The sequence below is a fragment of the Ceratotherium simum genome, chromosome 3 (assembly GCF_057802395.1).
Source record: "Ceratotherium simum simum isolate JZ-2026a chromosome 3, ASM5780239v1, whole genome shotgun sequence".
In the NCBI taxonomy this organism is placed as follows: domain Eukaryota; kingdom Metazoa; phylum Chordata; class Mammalia; order Perissodactyla; family Rhinocerotidae; genus Ceratotherium; species Ceratotherium simum.
In genome coordinates, this window is record NC_141902.1 from 56,167,666 (window position 1) to 56,187,893 (window position 20,228).

Below are 20,228 nucleotides of genomic sequence, written 5' to 3' on the forward strand. Positions count from 1 at the left end.
GCAAATTCTACCTCTTATTATCTTTGGATAGTATCTTTGCTCACCTCCTGATTCCTATCACTGTGCCTTAGTTCTACACTGATGGTGTCTTCTATGTCCAGTCAGCACCCTCTCAGCCCACCCTCCACACTACTTCTACCAGTACGATTTTTCTGAAACCAAAATCTTGGCATGTCATTCCTATGCTTAAAATCGTCAATAACTTCCCATAACTTTCAGGATAAAATTCAGTCTCTTTAACTTAGGCTACAAAGCTCTTTGTGATCTGATACCTCATTAATTAGCTAGCCAGGGTTTCTCAAAGTCTGAGCAATACTGGGTTAAATAAGTGGATTCCTTCACTGTTCACTTCTTACAATTCTTACTTGTTTAATATGCTAAAGAGATATATCACCAAAAGAATGATCTAGGATGTACCGCTTCCCAAACTTATCTGTCAACTGAATCCTTTTTTTGTCCTTGCCTTATTAATGTCACCTATAATTAGTGCTCTCAATCCTACATCTCCACCACACTATTCTCTCCAGCCATATGAGATCACCCCTCTAAGTTCTTAAAAGAATTTTTCACACCTTTGCCTTTGTGCGTATTGTCCGTGCTGTTGGAATAACTCTCTTCCCCTCGCTCTCCATCTAAACCACCATCTCATTTTCAAAACTCAGTTCAAATAGCCCCACTTCCAGACAGCTTTCCCTGATGGTCCCAGTCTGAGCTAAAGACCCCTTGCCTGTGCTCTGAACAGCTCCTTGTGCATGCCTCTTGCACTGAAAGCTGGAATCATTGATTTTCTTCTTCCTCTCACATATGTTGTTAAGTTTTCTGAAGGCAGAGACCACATATCCCCCAACGCCTTGTACAGGACATTTTTCATACATAGTAAGAGCTCAAAAAATGTTTGTTGAATAAATAAATAAACTGACATACAAAGAAAAGGAAAGACAATCCCCCTAGCACCTTAACATAGAGTCTTAGACAAAGTACATGCAAATTCAAGGACTTTTCTCCGTATTTACTACTTTGTCTTTAAAAAAGTAAATCCGTTAACAAAATACAATCTAAGACTATCTAGTATTTTAAAATATTGAGTGAAAACTACATTGTTATCTACAGAGTAATTCAAAAGAGATTAGTTTAAGCCTTGGTTTAATCACTATTGGTTATTTATCTATATAGTAAAGCTACTATCAGAATTGGTATTAACCACCTCTATTTTGTGTCCTTTGGAAGAGAGAGAAATAGATTTTGGAAATGATCCTACATCTTCCATTTATAACTAGTCATGAGGTCATACTTAAAGAATATGAATGCCATCGGAGAAGAATTATTGCCATTTCAATACTTTAAATGTAAAATAAAAAAAGTAAATCCTAATAATTTATTTCTAGCATACATGTGTCATTACAAATATTCTATAAGCTACATAAAAACATTTAATCACATAATTACTAAATTCAATCAAATTATACCTCAAATAAAAGCCTAAAAATAACTTACCACAAACAAAATAATAGCAACCTCATTTTTTCATCCTTCCTTCCCTTCTCTTCCCACCCCATCTCTACTCTCCCGCTAAACCCAATCTCCACAACACACGGACACAAATATAATAAACAAAAACTATTCAGATCATTTGAACTCTTTTAAAGAAACTAGAAACAAACATTTGCATTAAAGAAAAATATACTTTATGTTAGATTTATTTATTGATTACTGAATATGTGACTAGCATAACGATCTAGTTATGAGAGACCTCAAAAGATATTGTTAGAAAAATAAGAATTAATTTTCACCCAAATAATATGATGGGCACTAACCTTAATTATAAATTCTTCAACAATAATTTTTATATTTTGTTTTCCTGAACCCCATGTACATTTTTTCATAAGTAAAGAACAGGGTTGTAAGATCTAGAAAGAAAGAAATGAAATTCACATTTCATTAGTAATAGATCTGTTATATATGTAACACTCACTTATAAGAACATGTCTTACTTAATTTGAGATCTTTAACTATAGCCTACTAGTAAAAGCAAAAAGGCAAATTAAACTAGCTGAGACTCTCTTGTGAGGGCTCTTCTGAAATGACAAGTCTGTGAACATTGTGAAAAGACTTTAAGCAGTTCTGACCAATTCCTTTATGCCAAATTCTTAAGAAGTGATGCACGTTTACTATTAGAAGTTTAAAATGTTTCCTTTTAATAAAATATCTTTTAAAGGATGCCCTCTGTAAAATATACTTTTAACATATGTACAAAAATGAAATAAAGACTATGGTTAAGGTCTTATATTTCCAAAGGGGTACATGAGGAAATGAAATTGGTATTTCACTATAATTTTTATGACAGCTAAATCACTTGAAATTGTTATTTTAAACAAATAGTTCTGTTAACACCTTAAAAAAAAGACTAAGGTAAGAGAGGTAAATGAACAGTTTTCAGATGACTAACAATAAGTCACTCTTGAATATCATATAAGGTCCTTATTAGAATAAATTTCAAATCTTCAAACTCAATGATTTATTAAAACTATGAAGCCCTTATTCTTATACATCATTAAAGAAATAATCTTCCACCTGAATTGAATAAGGGAATTAGTACTGGATAACTTTCATTTTTAAAAAATTAATATGAGCCTTTAATGGAGTGATTAATATAAGATTTCTGTGACACGTCAAAAGAAGATGATCCCACTAAAGAATGCTTCAAGATAAATATAGACTAAGCTTAGCACTGTATTTCTTTATGCAAGTCACTTTGCCCACAAATTATTAAATTTAAAATAACACGGCCACTTCAAATGAGTCGCATAATATAATGATCCTCTTTAACATAAAATTATCAATTTAACATTAAAAAATAATTGGCATGGTAATTAAGTTAATTAATTAAAATCATATTTTTCAACAATAATGTGACAACGCAATTTAAGTTAACTTTCAATCCAGCAAAACACAATCTCTCTTGGTCACATGACTCCAACTGAATTTTCTGTTCTAAGCTTAAAGATTTTAATATTCATTCATTCATTGGATATACTGTGGTGAACAAAAGAACCAGCTGAAAAGGAATGTTTATTTGTACTAAAATTTAAATACTATTCAACAGAAGATGGTATAATGAAAAGAAAACCAGTCTGGAGGTAGTCCCCAGTTCTATCATTAACAGTCAGGGCTAAGTAACAACATCTTTGGAACTCAATATCCTTATTTGTAAAACCTCAAGTTTGTAAGTAAATAAGCTCTGAAGTCCTACAGAGCTCTCACATTCTAGGATTCTATGAATCAACCGTTTCTGCCGTCCATCAATTCATGCTTAGGAGTTAAGGTAATCCTTACTGTGGTAATGTTTTGTCCCCTCTTTTCTCTGAGAAAAGGGCAAGCGAGCACTTTAAGATCTCTCAAAGAAGCTTCCATCATCTGTTCGAGTTTGGATGTTGATAGGGAGAGGTCACACTGGAATGAGGCTGTCAGAGCTGGAGCATCAGCCTTTGTCAGGTTGGCAACAAATACCACTTCTGGATCTGTGATCTTGGCCTTTAAAGTCATATTTGGCCTTAAAGAGTCATCTGAAGAAACAAAAATAGGAACCAAAAAAGTCGCAGTAAAGTAAATCTTGTCACTTGAGTACATGTTATATATATATTGCTAAGTTGTTCCCAATATTCTGCTCTAATGGAGATGGTGAAATTAACAATATCAATACATGATCGATTAATACTAATGATAAATGATTATTAAACAAATGCTGATTGGGCAGATAATGCAATCTGATCCCTGTCATAAGAAGATCGTTCCCACTTTGACCTAGCAGGAATAATCTTGTTTTGAAATTCTTTTTGTCAGAATTAAGGTGTGTGCACATATATACACACAAGTGTGTATTATGTTATGTTGCAGGGGCAAACAAGGGAAAACAGGAGAGGGGAATATCAGGAAGAGGATAACAGACTCTGATAAAGTAGACAGACCATTATCATTTGTTTACTTTGATTTCACCATAAAGTACACAGTGTCATACAATCTATAGTATAAATACATTAAATGTATATATGAATACAGAGATATCAGATATGATTGCTGTTGAAGCAAGGTAAACGGAAAAATAAAATTCTGACCTTGCCAGTAAATGGTAGTTTTCCAGTCTTGCTGAGTTACACATTAGAGAGAAAAACGTCTGACCTTAGACAATTACGATTTAACATAGAAAATCACTGATCTTTTTGGTAATGCTGGAATAAATGATCTATAGAGCAGGGAAGTGGCTTTAGCGTACACCAAGACCAGACATTTACAAATACTCCCCTGAGTTTAAGGAGTCTAAGGTGATGTCCAGGGATGTCATGCTGGTTCCTGCAATACCCTCACCTTTCGCTTTTACCTGTTCAATTGTTTTTCAATATGCTATAATTCTTCCAAATATTTTCTTTGAATAAAAGATTCCCCTTCTATAAAACAGGCTGCCAACCCAGACCCAGAATGACTATTTCTAGATGAGTAAAGAAATGTTAATGGCAGAGTTGCAACTAGAGCAGAGGTTTCCTGGCCCCTAACCCAGTACATATTTCTAGACTACCTCTTTCTTAAAAATCTATGTTTACTAAAGTTTTTCTACAGAATATGTTTAAACTTGAAAGAGTAAGTTTACATTCTTAAATTCTCCATTTCTCTTTTCTCCTGTTTGTAATTTTTGTTAAAATATATAAGTTGTCATCTATGGCAGATAAATTCTGCTAACCTTTGTCTATCTTGATTTTTGCTGTGGCAGTCTGTCGTAGTGAAATCTGTGCTTCTTTTGCCATATTTTCTGCACTCTGAGACACAGCTTTGATAAAGAAATCTGCCACAGTCATCAGAAATTCCACACTGGCACATACATACAGCTTGTCAAGAATAGCAACAATTTCCCTTTCATTTTTGTCTTGTTTGTAACTTATATCAATCATAGAACTGTTGTTATCTTGGTCATTCTTCTTATCAATCATTCTGAAAAAAAATATATACAATAAAATATATACTATTTTATTCCTGCTAAAATAATTTTAAAAAATGAAAAATTTCCTATACATCTTAATAATCTCTTTCACCTTTCAGTTTCTAATCTGAATAGAAAACAGGTCAATGTTAATGTGAGTTTAATTAGCTAATTAGTAAACAAGACATGGTCTCCTAACCTCCACGATAACATTCCTATTACTAAGCAATTACAGAATATTTTATAATTATAATGCAATACTAACAAAACAAACCAACGACTGCTGAAAGGAATTGCAGCAATTAACAACACATATTAATGCAGTCCCACAAAAATCTAAAAGACAACCTTTTCATAGTATTTTACGACATAAAACCTCCCTGAATAAGTTTATCTCCAAAGATCATTCTATACAATTTGAGTCCAAAAGCATTTAATGCAATTCAAATCAGCCAATGTTTACCAAGTGTCTGTGATGATAATTCTCACACATCCTCACATATGCTGGAAAGAGCAGACTACCAAACACGGCCTTTATCACCGCTGCCTAGACAACTGTGGATGACCACCCCAGGCATAAATTTGCAAACTAGAAAAACTGGTTGCATGATAGAACTCTTTCCTCACTCATTCATCTCTTAGAAGAACAAAAGGGTCAAAAGTATACAGTATGTATTCAATGGAGTCCAAGTTTAGGTAGCAGCATAGTTTTTCTCCAAAAAGACATCAAGGATGAAAAGAGTATATGTCTCATTATTTGGGAAAGGAATAAAAATATAATTAGGCTATTGAAGTTACAGATTTCTCACTTTATAGTAGGCTGATATAAATTAATCTTTCAAAAATGGGTTGATAATGTGAAAATGCTAGGGATGCCATTTCTATTAAAACCTTGGAAAAAATTTCATAGAACTGTTTTAAAATATATAGACAAAATAAATAAGACACAGAAAAGATCTATAACTTTCAGGTTATTTTTTTTTTTAAAAATATGCCTACTGGGGACAATTTAGAAAAATCTACCACCAACTAACCACCTCATGTGGATTTAACTATCAAAATTCTTCCATTCTCTTAGTTCCTGCTTTTAAGACAGTACTCCATTTTATTATTAAACTTCCCTTTAATTCAAACTTTAAAGCAACTGAATCTGACATCAGCACTACTTCTTGATGCACTTCAAACTGAAATATGACCAAAGACCTCTTTTGATCATCCCAAGCCTCACAATCAATGCCTGGTAGCAATGCCAGGTACAATGTCGACCTTAAACAATGTACAGCAAGTTTAGAGATGACAAACCTTGATGTTGCTCTTTCAACGCCTTCTCTGAGATCATCAAGGGTGCATGTCTTAAGTTCAATGCTGACATTCATTGAGCCATCCTTAAACATCTTCCCTGCTGAGGCCATAAGATGCAGTCTGAGTTCTCCAAGCCGGAAACTCTCATTATGAAATGAAAGTCTGGATTCCTGTGGTACATTTTTTAAGCAAAAGAATCAATTATCTTTAAATATTATGCAATTTCTTAACTCAGAGATTAAAGGCAAATCTATGTCACAAATTTTAAAACTATGGGTGTTAAAACACAAAAATGGAACAGAGAATAATATGCATATTTGCGAGTGAATATATACATACAAATAAATACATATATGTGTGTGCTGATATTCAACAATGGTTAATATATAAAAATTTATCTGATTTATAGTTCAATGCAAATAAAAATGATCAGGAAATATTTTTGTCAATCAATATTTAATGAGCTCTTCTGTAAAAAACACTGTGATAGGAACTACGGGGTTTATGAGAAAAGACAAGGCATGGCAGGTGATCTCAGTAAGCTTATATCCTAACTGAGAAAACAAAATAGAAATATATTACAAGGAACATCACAAGGAGATGCTATAAGTTGTAAATAATCACAAATGACACATAGTCATTTATTTATTCATACTTATATCCTCCTATATTCCACAAAGGATATTAAGTGATTAGGTAAAGAATATAAATAACAAAAGCCCAGAGAGTCAAACAGATCATTGTGAGCTGGGAAAAATTCATGAAGAAGGTAAGAACTTAACTGAGCCTTGGAGACTAAGTGGGATCAGATAGGCTAAGAGGGGGCAGAAGACATTCTAGATGGGGAAAAACACGAGCAAAAAATTCAAGATGCTCTGAGGGCATAAGGTACAGGCTGCTTAGGCTTGAATATTCCAATTAAAGAATGGTAGGGAATGGGGACTGGAAAGAAATATAGAGGCCTAATTAAAGTCTTAAATTGTAAACTAAAAATTTACACTTTTATTTATAGGAAGAAGGACTTCAATCTGTATTCCACCATAACACATAGCTCCAAATTCCACAGGTATGCCCAGACTTTACAAAGAACAAAACCAAACCAATCAATCAAAAAAAAAAAAAAAATTTTTTTCTTGAAAGTAAAGAACATCAGTCAGAATTGCTCACCACAGACCCTGGCATTGATATAAGGGGTACTAGTGATTGTGCAATTCTTGGCACACTGGTTATAACTCCACATCTTCTCTCACTCGAGAAAGTACACTGCATGCAGCTGGGCCAGAATGATATTATTACTGGCAAACTTGGAATGCCTTTAATTTATATAAATGTAAATAACTCACAAACTTCTGACCTGAACAATTAATGGAAATGACCTGACACATCTACTGACCACAATATACTAGTGTTAGTGATAACAGTTACTGACATAGACAATTTGGAGCCACCAAATGTTCTTTTTAATAAGGTAAAATTCACATAACACTGAATGTTTTTTAAGTAGAATGGGAAGTTGTAAATGGCTACGTGAGATTCATTTAGGAAAGTGAACTTTTGCCAATGTCTAGGATGGATGAAAAGAAAAAGAGCAACAAACAAGGAAGCCACTGCAGTACTATAGCGTGAGCTAAGAAGTTTCAAATAAAGCAGCAGGGAGAATCGACAGGAAAGAACAAATGTTCACTCAAAGAAAAAACTGATAGTACTCAGTGTCTAAATGAATAAAGCAGGTCAACAAAGAAGGAAGTAAAAGAAGACAGTGAGGTTCTAAGGCCAAGGAACCAGCAGAATGATGGTACCTTACATGAAATGAAGACAAAATTTACCTGTTCATTTTCCATAAGGTCATTTTCTGACCTTTTCATTAACATTAAACATTAGAAATTAAGACAGTTCATTGAACAAATGACAGATACCAGCCTAAGGCTCAACAGTAATAATGTATGAACACCGTATAATTTTTAGAAAACAATATGAAATGTGAGATAACATATAAATGGACATTAACAACAGATAACATACCCATAATCAATGTAGATTATGGGTATTATCATATGACACGTATTATGAGTATGACATGACATAATTAATTGATACAATCAAAAATATTTATTAGAAGACACTATCTACATAATAAAAAAATAGCTTTCTAAAATAGCACTGATACACTATTTATTTATTTAAAGCAAGGTTCTTTTTTTTTGAGGAAGATTGGCCATGAGCTAACATCTATTGCCCATCTTCCTCCTTTTTCCCTTTTTTCTCCCCAAAGCCCCAGTAGATAGTCATATGTTACAGCTGTACATCCTTCTAGTTGCTCTGTGTGGGACACTGCCTCAGCATGGCTTGACGAGTGGTGCGTCGGTCCGCGCCCAGGATCCAAACCAGTGAAACCCGGGCCACTGAAGCAGAGCACGCGAACTTAACCACTACACCACTGGGCTTGCCCACTGATACATTATTTAGTTCAAATCATTATGGCATTAGACCTTGGCTGTCCAATTCATTAATCAGTATCCTTAATACATATCTACTACATATCTAATTTATTCAACAGAAACATAATGCTTATATATCATGAAGAATCATGAATTCTAAAATAATCCTCTAAGGTTCCAAAGCCACTACTAAATTATTCTCCTTAAAAAGTTATATATGCATATATATCTAGCTATGTAATAAAATTGTACATATAATTAATAACGTACATATAAAATTCTTCTACTAGAAATGGATCTAAGTGTTTCAGCGCTGATGTTACTTGAAAAAAAGTAAAAACTTTAATTCCTTAGCCTAGTAAGATTAGAAACACTAACAAAGTGAAGAGAAAGACAAATGCATATTCTGTAGGCCAAACAGAATTTAACAGCCAAATTATTCTTTTCAAATAACAGTCACATCAAAAATGTCAATATTTTAAAATTGAATATCAAGAGCTAAGGATTTATTTCTAAATACAGAAATTTACTACATACCTGGTTAATGTCATTGTTATAAAGGATAATGGAAAGAGACTCAAAGTGAAAGTCAAATTGGAGAGTGACATTCTGGTCCATAGTAAACTTTGCTTTTGTCAAATCTTCTTGATCTGATGGTTTAAACATAAACATGAAAATTAAAAAGCTTTTAAGTAGGTATATGATTTTATACATATTTAAAAAGCTGGGATAATAAGTCAGTATTCTAAATTTATCATACTTTCTAAGGTTCTTTAAATCATATTTTGAGACAATTAATAAAAATGGCAATGATTTATTATTTATTTAGTAGAGGGCAAAGTGACAGAGGTAGACTATCTACATTTAAAAAAAAAAAAAAGAGGAGGCCTTGCAAAGAGTATCAAGATAATTTTTTTTAAAAAGCCCGTCCAGAGTAAGACTACTTACTATGGAGTAGTTTATTATTATAGAGTAGTTATAATTATCAAAGCACTTCACCTAAATGGTTACAAGCCATTCTCAAGAGATTATGAAAGGGCCGGCCCCGTGGCTTAGCGGTTAAGTTCGAGCACTCCGCTGCTGGCAGCCCGGGTTCGTATCCCGGGCGCGCACCGACGCACCGCTTCTCCCGCCATGCTGAGGCCGCGTCCCACATGCAACAACTAGAAGGATGTGCAGCTATGACATACGACTATCTACTGGGGCTTTGGGGGAAAAAATAAATAAATAAAAAAATTAAAAAAAAAAAAAAAATTTAATAAAAAAAAAAATAAAAAAAAAAAAAAAGAGATTATGAAATATGAGCCACGGAAAAGTAGCACTTATAAAAGCACAGCAGGCTGGGGCCATTGATTATAAGGGCAAGGAGCACTTCATCTCTTTTGAGCCATGGAAATATTAACCTATTTACAGTCTAATAAAACATATGATATTCACATCAATGACTTTGGTGGAAAAAGAGTGATTATATTCTATATAACTGTTTAAGAAAGCAAGAAGGAACCTTGTATTTTAGAAAAATTATCTTTTAAAATGGCTGAATTTAAAAGGTTCAGTGCTTTTAAAAGATTCAATTTTAATAATCTGGAAAATTCCCTTATGTATCTGACTACATCATTCTCCAATAAGGCCAGATAACTAAAGCTGTTACTATACAAGAATACCCTCCTTTCTCATGGGTCAGTCATCTAAGTGTGATACCAAAGTCCTTTCTCTCTTAATCATTTTGGGACCTTAAATAATTAAATAATCAATTAATTAATTAATTAGGGACCTTAAGCTGCATGCCTAGTTTGCTTTTTCTCTCAAGGTATACCACCTCAGTGCCTCCTGAATTCAGCAAATTCAGCTTTCACAAGTAAAGGGCAAACTTGCATCATGCAGGCAACAGGTGGCCCCTCCTCTTACAGCAGACAATGAGCATACCTCCTTCCCTGGGAGCTTCAAGACAGCTCCAGCCCCAGCCCCAGCCAATTTTCCACAGTAAATAATACAATATTGAATCGGTTCATATCACATTATGCTGGACAACTAAAAAAACACTAAATATAAATACAGCATTAACACTAATTTTTCTCCATAATCAAAGCAAAAATCTTCATTAATTTATACCTTCGGGGTGGTCAAGTCCACTCGAAACATCTTTTCTTACTCTCACAGCCTCCTGGGTAGATTGTGTAGGGCTTGGCTGTGAAGAATCTTCTCCAAGATTTTCCAGCAAAATTTTCATTAAAACTGTTAAGTCATCTTCACTGAGAGCAACCTGGAAACCAACAATAAGTTGTTATTAATATAAAGTAGGCAAAAATGCGGAATATCATATCTATGTCTTAATTTATGGTTCCTCAAATTAACTAATTGTTCTTCTAACTAAAAAAAAGAGAGAATTGGGACCATAAATACCAGGAGAGTAGTAGTTCATCTTGTATTGTATGAGACATTCCTCCTGTGTGTAAACACACTTCTGCCTCCACCCATATCCAAGTTCCTGCCTCTGGTACTCTCTCTCTCTTCCTGCCTTATCTGTTACTATCTATCTCATCCTGTTCCTGGATCTGTGCCTCTCTCCCCTCTCCTTACCTCCTCATCTCCATTCTACCTCTCTCTCTTCTCTCTCAGTACCAGCACATCCCTCCACATTATTTACTTCCCTCTAAGCTCAATATAGGAAGAGTGCTACCGAGTTACTGGTCTCCACCAAGAAGTAAAAAGATGCTCTCCTCCAAAGTAGCTCTTATTCTCAGTACATATGCATCTGGACATACATAAAACATGTGTTTAACTTATCAAGAATAATGTCTCTTAGAACAATAACAAATGCATTTACAAAGAATTTTTAAAAACCAAAACACAGATCAGGAAAGGAGTATCTTGTTCTTCTCCTACCTTTATAAAACGGGATATGTGGCAAAAATAAAAAAAAAAAGCAAGAGCTTTTAAGTCAGGTAGATCTGTGTCAACTCTACTACGTTCAAGCTGTGATGTTGGCCAAGTTTCTTGGCTTCCTTAACTCAAGTGTCTTAATTTTTAAAATAGGAATAATATCATTTTCCTCATAGGTGGCTGTAGAACAACATGAAGCAGCTAGAACAAATGAAGCTGCTACTGGCTGCTAAGATTCATTAAACTTTTAAATTCCTCTATCTTTTGTACACTTCCCCTACACACATAGTGGTCCAAAAGGCCTGCTTCAAGTACTTAAACACAAATTTACACAAGTATGTATGCAATCATAGCACCCTCTCCTCTGAACACCACAGAACCCTTTGTCCCCTAAATTAGGCCCCTATAGCCAGAGAAATTTTCTGCCTAAACGAAAATGGGGAGATATTTTAGCATGAGATAATGACCAGGGATATCTTGTTGGCCCCAAGCCCTAGTTCTCAGAGAATAGATGTCATTTTAACTCCCTAGAACTTCCTTGTCCATTCACTCTCACTTGTGATACCAACCAAGATATCACAGCTGCCTGAAGAGCAGCTAACTTCACCTCCTTCTTTGGTTTGCTGCAGGTGAAAAAGAGCAACTGTATCATATACTTAGACTGACCTTCAGTAAGTTTGAAGGACAATTTGAGAGGAAGCCCAACAGTTCGTTAAGAACTGCCAAGCTGATCTACCCAAACAACTTGCCTACCGGATACCCTTTCTTAACTGCACTCCAGACCCAGGAAAACTATACAGACTTTGACCAATGAGGAGGTATTTGGAGGGGCCTGGATCGCTGACAAATTAGGCAGTGGAGATCATACCCACCATGGCTGCATTCTTGATTTAACAGGGGTCCTTTTACTTAAAGGGATGATCATGCTTTGATGCTAAACTATTGGATCTGTTCCTTTTTTTTCTTGTTTCTTTTGAAATACTTCAAGCATAAAGAAAAAGCATAGAGAATACTATAATCCTCCCCAGTGCATCTACCATCTAGCTTTGTTAAACCTTAACAAGTTGGTATATTTCCTTCAGACCCTTTTACAGATACGGTTGATGCTCCATGTTTACTTCTATGAGGCCCCATACCCTTCTTCTTTCCATCTCAGAGAAAGACACTATCCTGAATTAGACAATTATTCTTCCCATGAATGCTTTCTTACATTTACCACTATTGCATTCCCCTATAAACAGTATACAGCATTGTCCATTGTCTTGCTTGTTGTAAAATTTGAAATAATATAGAACTGTACTATCATTTTGCAACTCATTTTTATGTTTAAGACATACGTTTCATGTAGTTCTAGCTCATTCACTTTACCTGCTTTATAACATCCATTGTATGAATATACCATAATTTGATCCATATTCTCCTACTGATAGACATTTAGGTTTTACTTTTGCTTTCAGCAAACCTATAACCATACAATCTTTGAAAGGAAAGGGAAAGGGTCAAATATTAGTCCTGAGATCTAATCTCTTTTTTTTTTTTTAATTTTATTTATTTATTTTTTCCCCCCAAAGCCCCAGTAGATAGTTGTATGTCATAGTTGCACATCCTTCTAGTTGCTGTACGTGGGACGCAGCCTCAGCATGGCCGGAGAAGCGGTGCGTCGGTGTGCGCCCGGGATATGAACCCGGGCCACCAGCAGCGGAGCGCGCGCACTTAACCACTAAGCCACGGGGCCGGCCCTGGGATCTAATCTCTTAACAGCAAGGGAGAAATTAAGAAGAGTCCTATACTCTGGAATAGAGAAGTCTCTACAAATACCCTAAACACACACTCTTACTCATATAATATCTACATGTACTTTCACCCCTACTACAAACTTCAATTTTAACGTCTTCCCTAGTAGAACTCTGCTCCTTTGACCCTTCCTGTTTTACCTTAGGACTAACTCTGCAATAATCACAGATATCAAAAAACACTAAACTACTAAATTTTTATTTATTTTTCACACACTCTTTTGTTTAGTCACTCCCTCCCCACTCTATCTATCCCCTACTGTTTGGCTTCAACAGTTTCACACACAGGCACACAAGAATCATAGGATTCCTACACTTCCATGACCATCTTTGACCAGTATCATCTCTTCCTGTGAGCTTAAACATGACCTGCTAACTATAATACTAAAATATTGCTGTATTTATATGCTTATCAAATAAACATGTTCACCTATTTAAAATGTCCACTTTTCTAACTTAAAAAGTGCTTCAATACATTAAAAATACTACTAAGGTGCTTTAAATGTGGTATCTAAATACCACTTTATAGTGTCTTATAATTAAACTGCCTTAAAACTTTAATAAAATTTTCTAAAATTACTAATATTTTCAGTAGACTCCAATAGGTTTTATCTCAGACTTTTTGCTGGCTTTACCAAATATCTGACTAATATGAAATAAAGAGAAGCACGGGAGGCTAGGATGATCTCATTTTCAGTTAACAAAGTATTCTCTTTTATGCATCATCACTTCTGAGGTATACTAGAACTGTACTATGACCAATGATAAAAGCCTATATAGCAATTTTCAGATATTTTATACATATACTTACCTGCATGGGTTTTAGTTTTCCTTTTATCTTCATCCCTGGAATTTGCGTACACCATGTTGCTGCTAAATTTCGCTGAATAGACAAAAGCATATTGACTGGTTTTAAAATTTCAATGTCATATTGTGGCAAGCCAGCCTGCAAAATAGTTCTGAAAGATAAACAAGAATTTTTATTTTGTATTTCTGAAATTTACATTTTAAAATGAAGACTATAATATTCTGTAATAGTTTCCACATACCATTTTCCTAAACACTGAAGGCTGCTACAGAATTCTTTTGGAACATGCTTCTTTTCACAAATCAATCCAAATCAGAATAAATCAAGTTTATATGCAGAGCCATCTAAAACAAAGCCTATGTAATACCGATTTCAAGGACACAAATTTCATAAAGTATGACTACTGCACTATTTACTATCTTTCACAAAGACTTTTTAACATTAGCAACTAGTGCAACGACATACTAACAAATGTTACATCCTCCTACAATTAGAGGACAAAGAAAGTGATAGTCTACTTAGTCTTTAGTTTTATGTTATTGGTAATGCTCCAAACTCAAAGAGAAAAACTCACCAAACCTAGAAGTTAAACAAACATATGGTTGATAGTCATTTCTAGCTTGCCTGCCAACAACCATCTGCACAACCAAATAAGTACTCCTGTCATTCAACAGAGCCAACACTTCCCCATTTGGATTAAATAATCCCTTGGATACCTCATTAAAAATTCCCAAATATGACAAGGTTTGGAAATGAGAAATAAATCTCAAATTTTATTACATTTTAAGAAGTTTTCTCCCATCTAAAGAAAATAGCTATGTGCAAAGTTAAAAAAAATAAATAAAAATAAATCTAAATGATTATTGAGCAAACTATAATTTTATCATAGGAAATTTTTGTAGAATGGAAAAAAATCACATTATAAATTTAGTTAGACAAATGCAGATTCTATGAGGTGTACTACTATTAACCACTGACCAAAAACCAATGGTCAAGTTCTCATAATTAAGAGAATTAAGGAACAAGAATCACAAATTACTAGAGTATTTTACCCCAGCAAAGATTCTATGAAAATTCTATTTCTAGTAAGTAATACACAATTGGATTATATATTTATACCTGGACAGCTTCAACTGAGTGAGTTGGATGCTCATTTTGTCAATCACTGGAGGAAGCGAATATTGTTCCATAGGAACTAAGCTAAATTCGTTCTCAACTCTGATTAAACCCAGGTCTGCTATAACAGCATTAGGTGACACTGAAGACTGAGGAATGATAATAACTGGTGCTTTCAAATTGATATCCATCAAAAGGCGGAAACTCTTTTGAGCCAAGTCTTTCATGCTGGAAGCAGCTCTTTCTGCAGCCTGGACTGTGGCTGCACTCAAAGCTTCTTTGGCAGTTTGGAAATTGTTGAGGAAATTCTGTTGAAAGAGACTGATGTTTAGAATTCTCAAAAAACAAGATTTATTTTAAAAAGGAAAAACTTTAAAAAGCATTTACTTTAAAAGGAAAACTAAATAAAAGTGGTAATATAAAAGAGATGTTAGGGGCCGGCCCCATGGCTTAGCAGTTAAGTGCGTGCGCTCTGCTACTGGCAGCCCGGGTTCAGATCTGAGCGTGCACCGATGCACCACTTGTCCGGCCATGCTGAGGCGGCGTCCCACATACAGCAACTAGAAGGATGTGCAACTATGACATACAACTATCTACTGGGGCTTTGGGGAGAAAAAGGGGAAAAAAAGGAGGAGGATTGGCAATAGATGTTAGCTCAGGGCCAGTCTTCCTCAGCAAAAAGAGGAGGATTGGCATGGATATTAGCTCAGTGCTGATATTCCTCACAAAAAAAAAAAGATGTTATTTATGATTGTGTATATGGAGAGAGTAAAGTTTAGAAAGATACACTCTGAGATATTAACAATAGTTACCTCTAGGAAAGAAGCGTCCTTTAACTTTCATTCTATATATTTCAGAATTATTTGGTTTTTATGACAAATTTTGGTTAACAAGTCTTTTTTATATCTCCTTTTTACTCAGGAATCTTAGTCATTTTAAATTCAAATTTAAATAAAAGAGATGGAGGAGAACACTTAACTTCTCTCAAAGCAGGTTCAATTCTGTACCTCTAGGTCACAGGAAAAAAGTTTACTCTTGGAAACTAAGGTTTTGTCAGGTTATTCCTGAAGATATTTTTTAAGTGTACTCAGGCATAAGGAAAGATGCTTAAAGTGTCTACAATCTTGCAATCACTAATAAGAATCAAAGCTTCCTTTTTTAGAGTAAGATGCACTTCATCTCAGTTTCAACTAAAAACAGAAAGATTTTTCCCAATGAAGAAAAGATCATTCTTAGAAGCAATATTCTTGATGCTCATTGATTAATAATACAAAGTGACTTAAACTCCCCCTTCCAAATAAATTACTTTCCAGAAAAATAAAACATGACTGTTTTACGTAGAAATCGACAACCTGTAAGCTTTGATTAACAGCCTTGCTAAGAGGCATAGGCAGATTTAAACTCTTAAGTTTGACACGTACATGGAAATAAATAATTAAAAGAAATATATAACTATGGAAACGCTAAAGAATGACAGTTTATATGTTCAAAACAATGATAACAAAAATTAATTTGGTTACCCATCATGTAAAGCATTTCCTTAACTATATATATATAATATTCTGTTTAGCCTTTGGGCATTTATCACACAGCCCTATTAGTAAACAGTTTGACTATCTAGATTCAGATGTATAAGCAAAGATATTTAGGCCTCAGTGAGAAATAAATATATTTTTTAAAAAACTTACCAAAAGAGACATGAAGAATTTATGAACATAAACAATTTGAATACAACCGACTTTGAGACTAAGTCTGCCATCTACTTTAGACATATCAGCATAAGCCTTTCCTTCCGTGGCGTCTGGAAAAAGAGTCATTTGGAATCTAAAGACTTCATCTTCCAAAATAGAGACAGCCTAAAAGTATTAAATTAACTGGTTATTACATCAAAAGAGCTGTATCACTGTATTATAAATGTTTCCTTATTACAGAATCCTTTCTATATGAAGAAGCACCATTTAAATTCAACCTTCAATAAATCATTAGTTAAAAACATTTTACTTGACAATAACTTTTTACTATTCCTATAAAAATCATTTTATCAATGGAAATATCAATTACCTAATGGTCAGAAATAACTTTTACAAATCACTTATTCCACAAACAATGTGAACCCAGACAACAACCATATTCATGCCCAATCCCTAATAAAGTACCTGACACACAACACTTAATAAATATATACTGAACAAATGAATAAAGGCATCTCAAACCCAAAGAAAAAAAATAAATTGCAATATAAAAACCTAATTTTTAATTACCTTTTTGTGAATAGACAGCAAATCAACATTTGTAACTACGATATCTTTAAGTCTGGCAAACATGTTGGTCTGCTTTGGCTTCACAAAAATAGAGGTATCCATTCCTATGGGAAACATAACATGTACAAACTTTTCACCCAATCCAAGTGAACCAATTCAGTGGTATTTAAGTTCAATAATATACTACCAAGATATAGAACGAAAAAAAATTCTCACTATTAGACATATTAAAGGCATCAACTTCTATGCATGAGATACCTAAGAAAGATTATAATATCTTCAAGTGCTACAGGCATCTCATACATAAAAGTTGTGACAATTTTTAAACAAAAGAAACCAAATTTCAAAGGAAATTAATCACAGGTCTCCAAACACGAATATCCTGTGCACTGGCAAGATCAGAAGCAGTCATTTAGGAACACACATAATGTTTGTTAAATAGCCATCTGACAGTTATTATGAGAACTACTGCTCCAATAACTAAGCATAAATGAATATAATCTGATGAATAAGTACTATTCTTTCTACAATAAACTTTACCTAAAACACAATCTTCTAAGATTTCCCTCCAAAACACTTTTTGCCATTTGCATAATTTCTAAAGGCAGGGAGATTTCTAAAACTGCTCCTCAGTAGAGAGAATGCCTGCAGCTAAGACCTAGTAATAAGCCCAAATCACTACCATGCCACCCATAAAATAGATACTTAGTAATATTTGTTGAATGAAACCGATTTTTTCTTTTTTGAGGAAGATCGGCCCTGAGCTAACATCTGCCAATCCTCCTCTTTTTGCTGAGGAAGACTGGCCCTGGGCTAACATCCATGCCCATCTTCCTCCACTTTATATGGGATGCTGCCACAGCATGGCTTGACAAGCGGTGTGTCAGTGCGCACCTGGGATCCGAACTGGCGAACCCCGGGCCGCCGCAGTGGAGTGCGCGCACTTAACAGCTTGCGCCACCGGGCCGACCCCTGAAACCAATTTTTTAACCTTTTTAAACTGCTTACTATGTACCAGGCACTTTTCTAAATGTATGTAAATGTGTAAACTTAATCCTCACAACAACCCTATATGAATAATTATTACAACTATCTCCATTTTACAGAAGAGGGAACTAAGGCACAGAAAGGTTAATTAATTTGCTCAAGGTTAGCCAGTAAGCGTTACAGCCAAAATGTGAACCTTGGCAGGCTGGCTCCAGAACCCATAGTATAATCTGAACTCATCCTTATATCAACTAATGATGAGTAAGGCTTAAAAATTTCTTTTAGAAACTTCTCTTCCTGATACTATATATGCCCAAAAGACAAGGGAAATAAGGATAACGACATTGTCTTTACCCACTGAGATGTTATCATGATATTCATTTCTTGATTTAAATTAAAGTTACATTATTCTGAAAATGCAAACAGAATATGAGAGATTAAGCCTTAGACTTATTCGGAAATTTTTTAAATACATAAGGAATGTCTCATGTCAGTTGTGAATCATAACAAATTTACTTCTAACATCTCAAAGTACATCTTTGAAAAGTTTGCACAACTCTTCAATACGAGTAAACTAAAAGATGATTCATGAGAAATCTACCACGCACAAGCTCATTCTTCCTGGAGGTCTATGTAAAGAAACAGAAATACCCACAGCAAGGAATAATTACTTACCGTGTATTCTAATATCTGCAATGTTACACTTCTGATCACAGACAAAGACATTAAATGCATTTAATTCAGCTATGATCTTTAAATCAAAAACATCATCTTGAGAAGCGTCGCTGGATACTAAAAAGTAATACATACCTTGTGATTAGCAAAGTGCAAAAATGATATAACACAAAATAATCTCAAATTCGCTAAAATAAAAGTACATTATGAACTATGAAGAATCAAAAAGTCTTCCAGTAAGATTACATATAATTAATATGGATTTTGAATCAATCTTCAAATGCCAATCAGACAGAAACTAGCATATTCTCCTCCAAGTTAAGAATAAAGGCAAACTTTCATAGTGCCTTGAAAGTACAATTTGCTAGATGGAAACTTTACTATAATTTTTCTTCTGGGAAAAAAGAAAATCCTCTATATTAGAATTCTAGAATTCTATTGGCCCCAAATTTTGATTTTGAACACCTTTTCATATCATATATTAGGTCAAAAAAGAATATTTCATGAAAAACTGGAATAGCGATGATAGTTAATAAAATAGATATTAACTATGACACTTATAATGCGTGTTATTAACTGTAGAACCAGTTTCTCTAGATTGAATTCTGTTTCTCCATGAAGAATTCTAAAATAAATTCTATGAGACATAAACATAAAGGGATAAAGTTTAAAAAGTACAAAAAAATTATAATGTGTGCTTGTACATGTGTATAGGAATCACAATCAAGGGATTCCCTTAATCTGCTTTAGTCCAGGTCCTGATTGATAAATTTAGGATATACTTTCCTAGAGATTTGTCATGTGTAAGGGAAACAGACCTTTTCCTACTAAATTCTAAAAACATGGGGACATCAGTCCTTAATCACTAAGATGATAATAGGGTTTTTTCCCTTAAGATTTAAGGTAGCATAATCAGCCATAAAAACAAAGTATATAGCATAACCGGAAGACTGTTTCTTTGGATTAATATTTTTTGTAGTTTATTGTGAGCTTAAA

The 20,228-nt window shown here is 34.2% G+C and overlaps 1 protein-coding gene across 1 annotated transcript in view; it reads right to left on the minus strand.

The window, feature by feature from the left end:
* VPS13C (vacuolar protein sorting 13 homolog C) overlaps positions 1-20,228 on the minus strand; it is a 176,509-nt gene that overhangs the window by 61,145 nt on the left and 95,136 nt on the right. Inside the window, exons 41-51 of the mRNA XM_014780787.2 lie at positions 19,233-19,349; positions 17,571-17,674; positions 16,998-17,165; positions 15,313-15,617; positions 14,197-14,344; positions 10,822-10,972; positions 9,247-9,359; positions 6,272-6,441; positions 4,733-4,980; positions 3,334-3,563; positions 1,815-1,907 (exon numbers count right to left, since the gene is read on the minus strand). Of these exons, the coding sequence (XP_014636273.2) occupies positions 1,815-1,907; positions 3,334-3,563; positions 4,733-4,980; positions 6,272-6,441; positions 9,247-9,359; positions 10,822-10,972; positions 14,197-14,344; positions 15,313-15,617; positions 16,998-17,165; positions 17,571-17,674; positions 19,233-19,349 (1,847 nt within the window). The remainder of the gene's footprint in view (positions 1-1,814; positions 1,908-3,333; positions 3,564-4,732; positions 4,981-6,271; positions 6,442-9,246; positions 9,360-10,821; positions 10,973-14,196; positions 14,345-15,312; positions 15,618-16,997; positions 17,166-17,570; positions 17,675-19,232; positions 19,350-20,228) is intronic.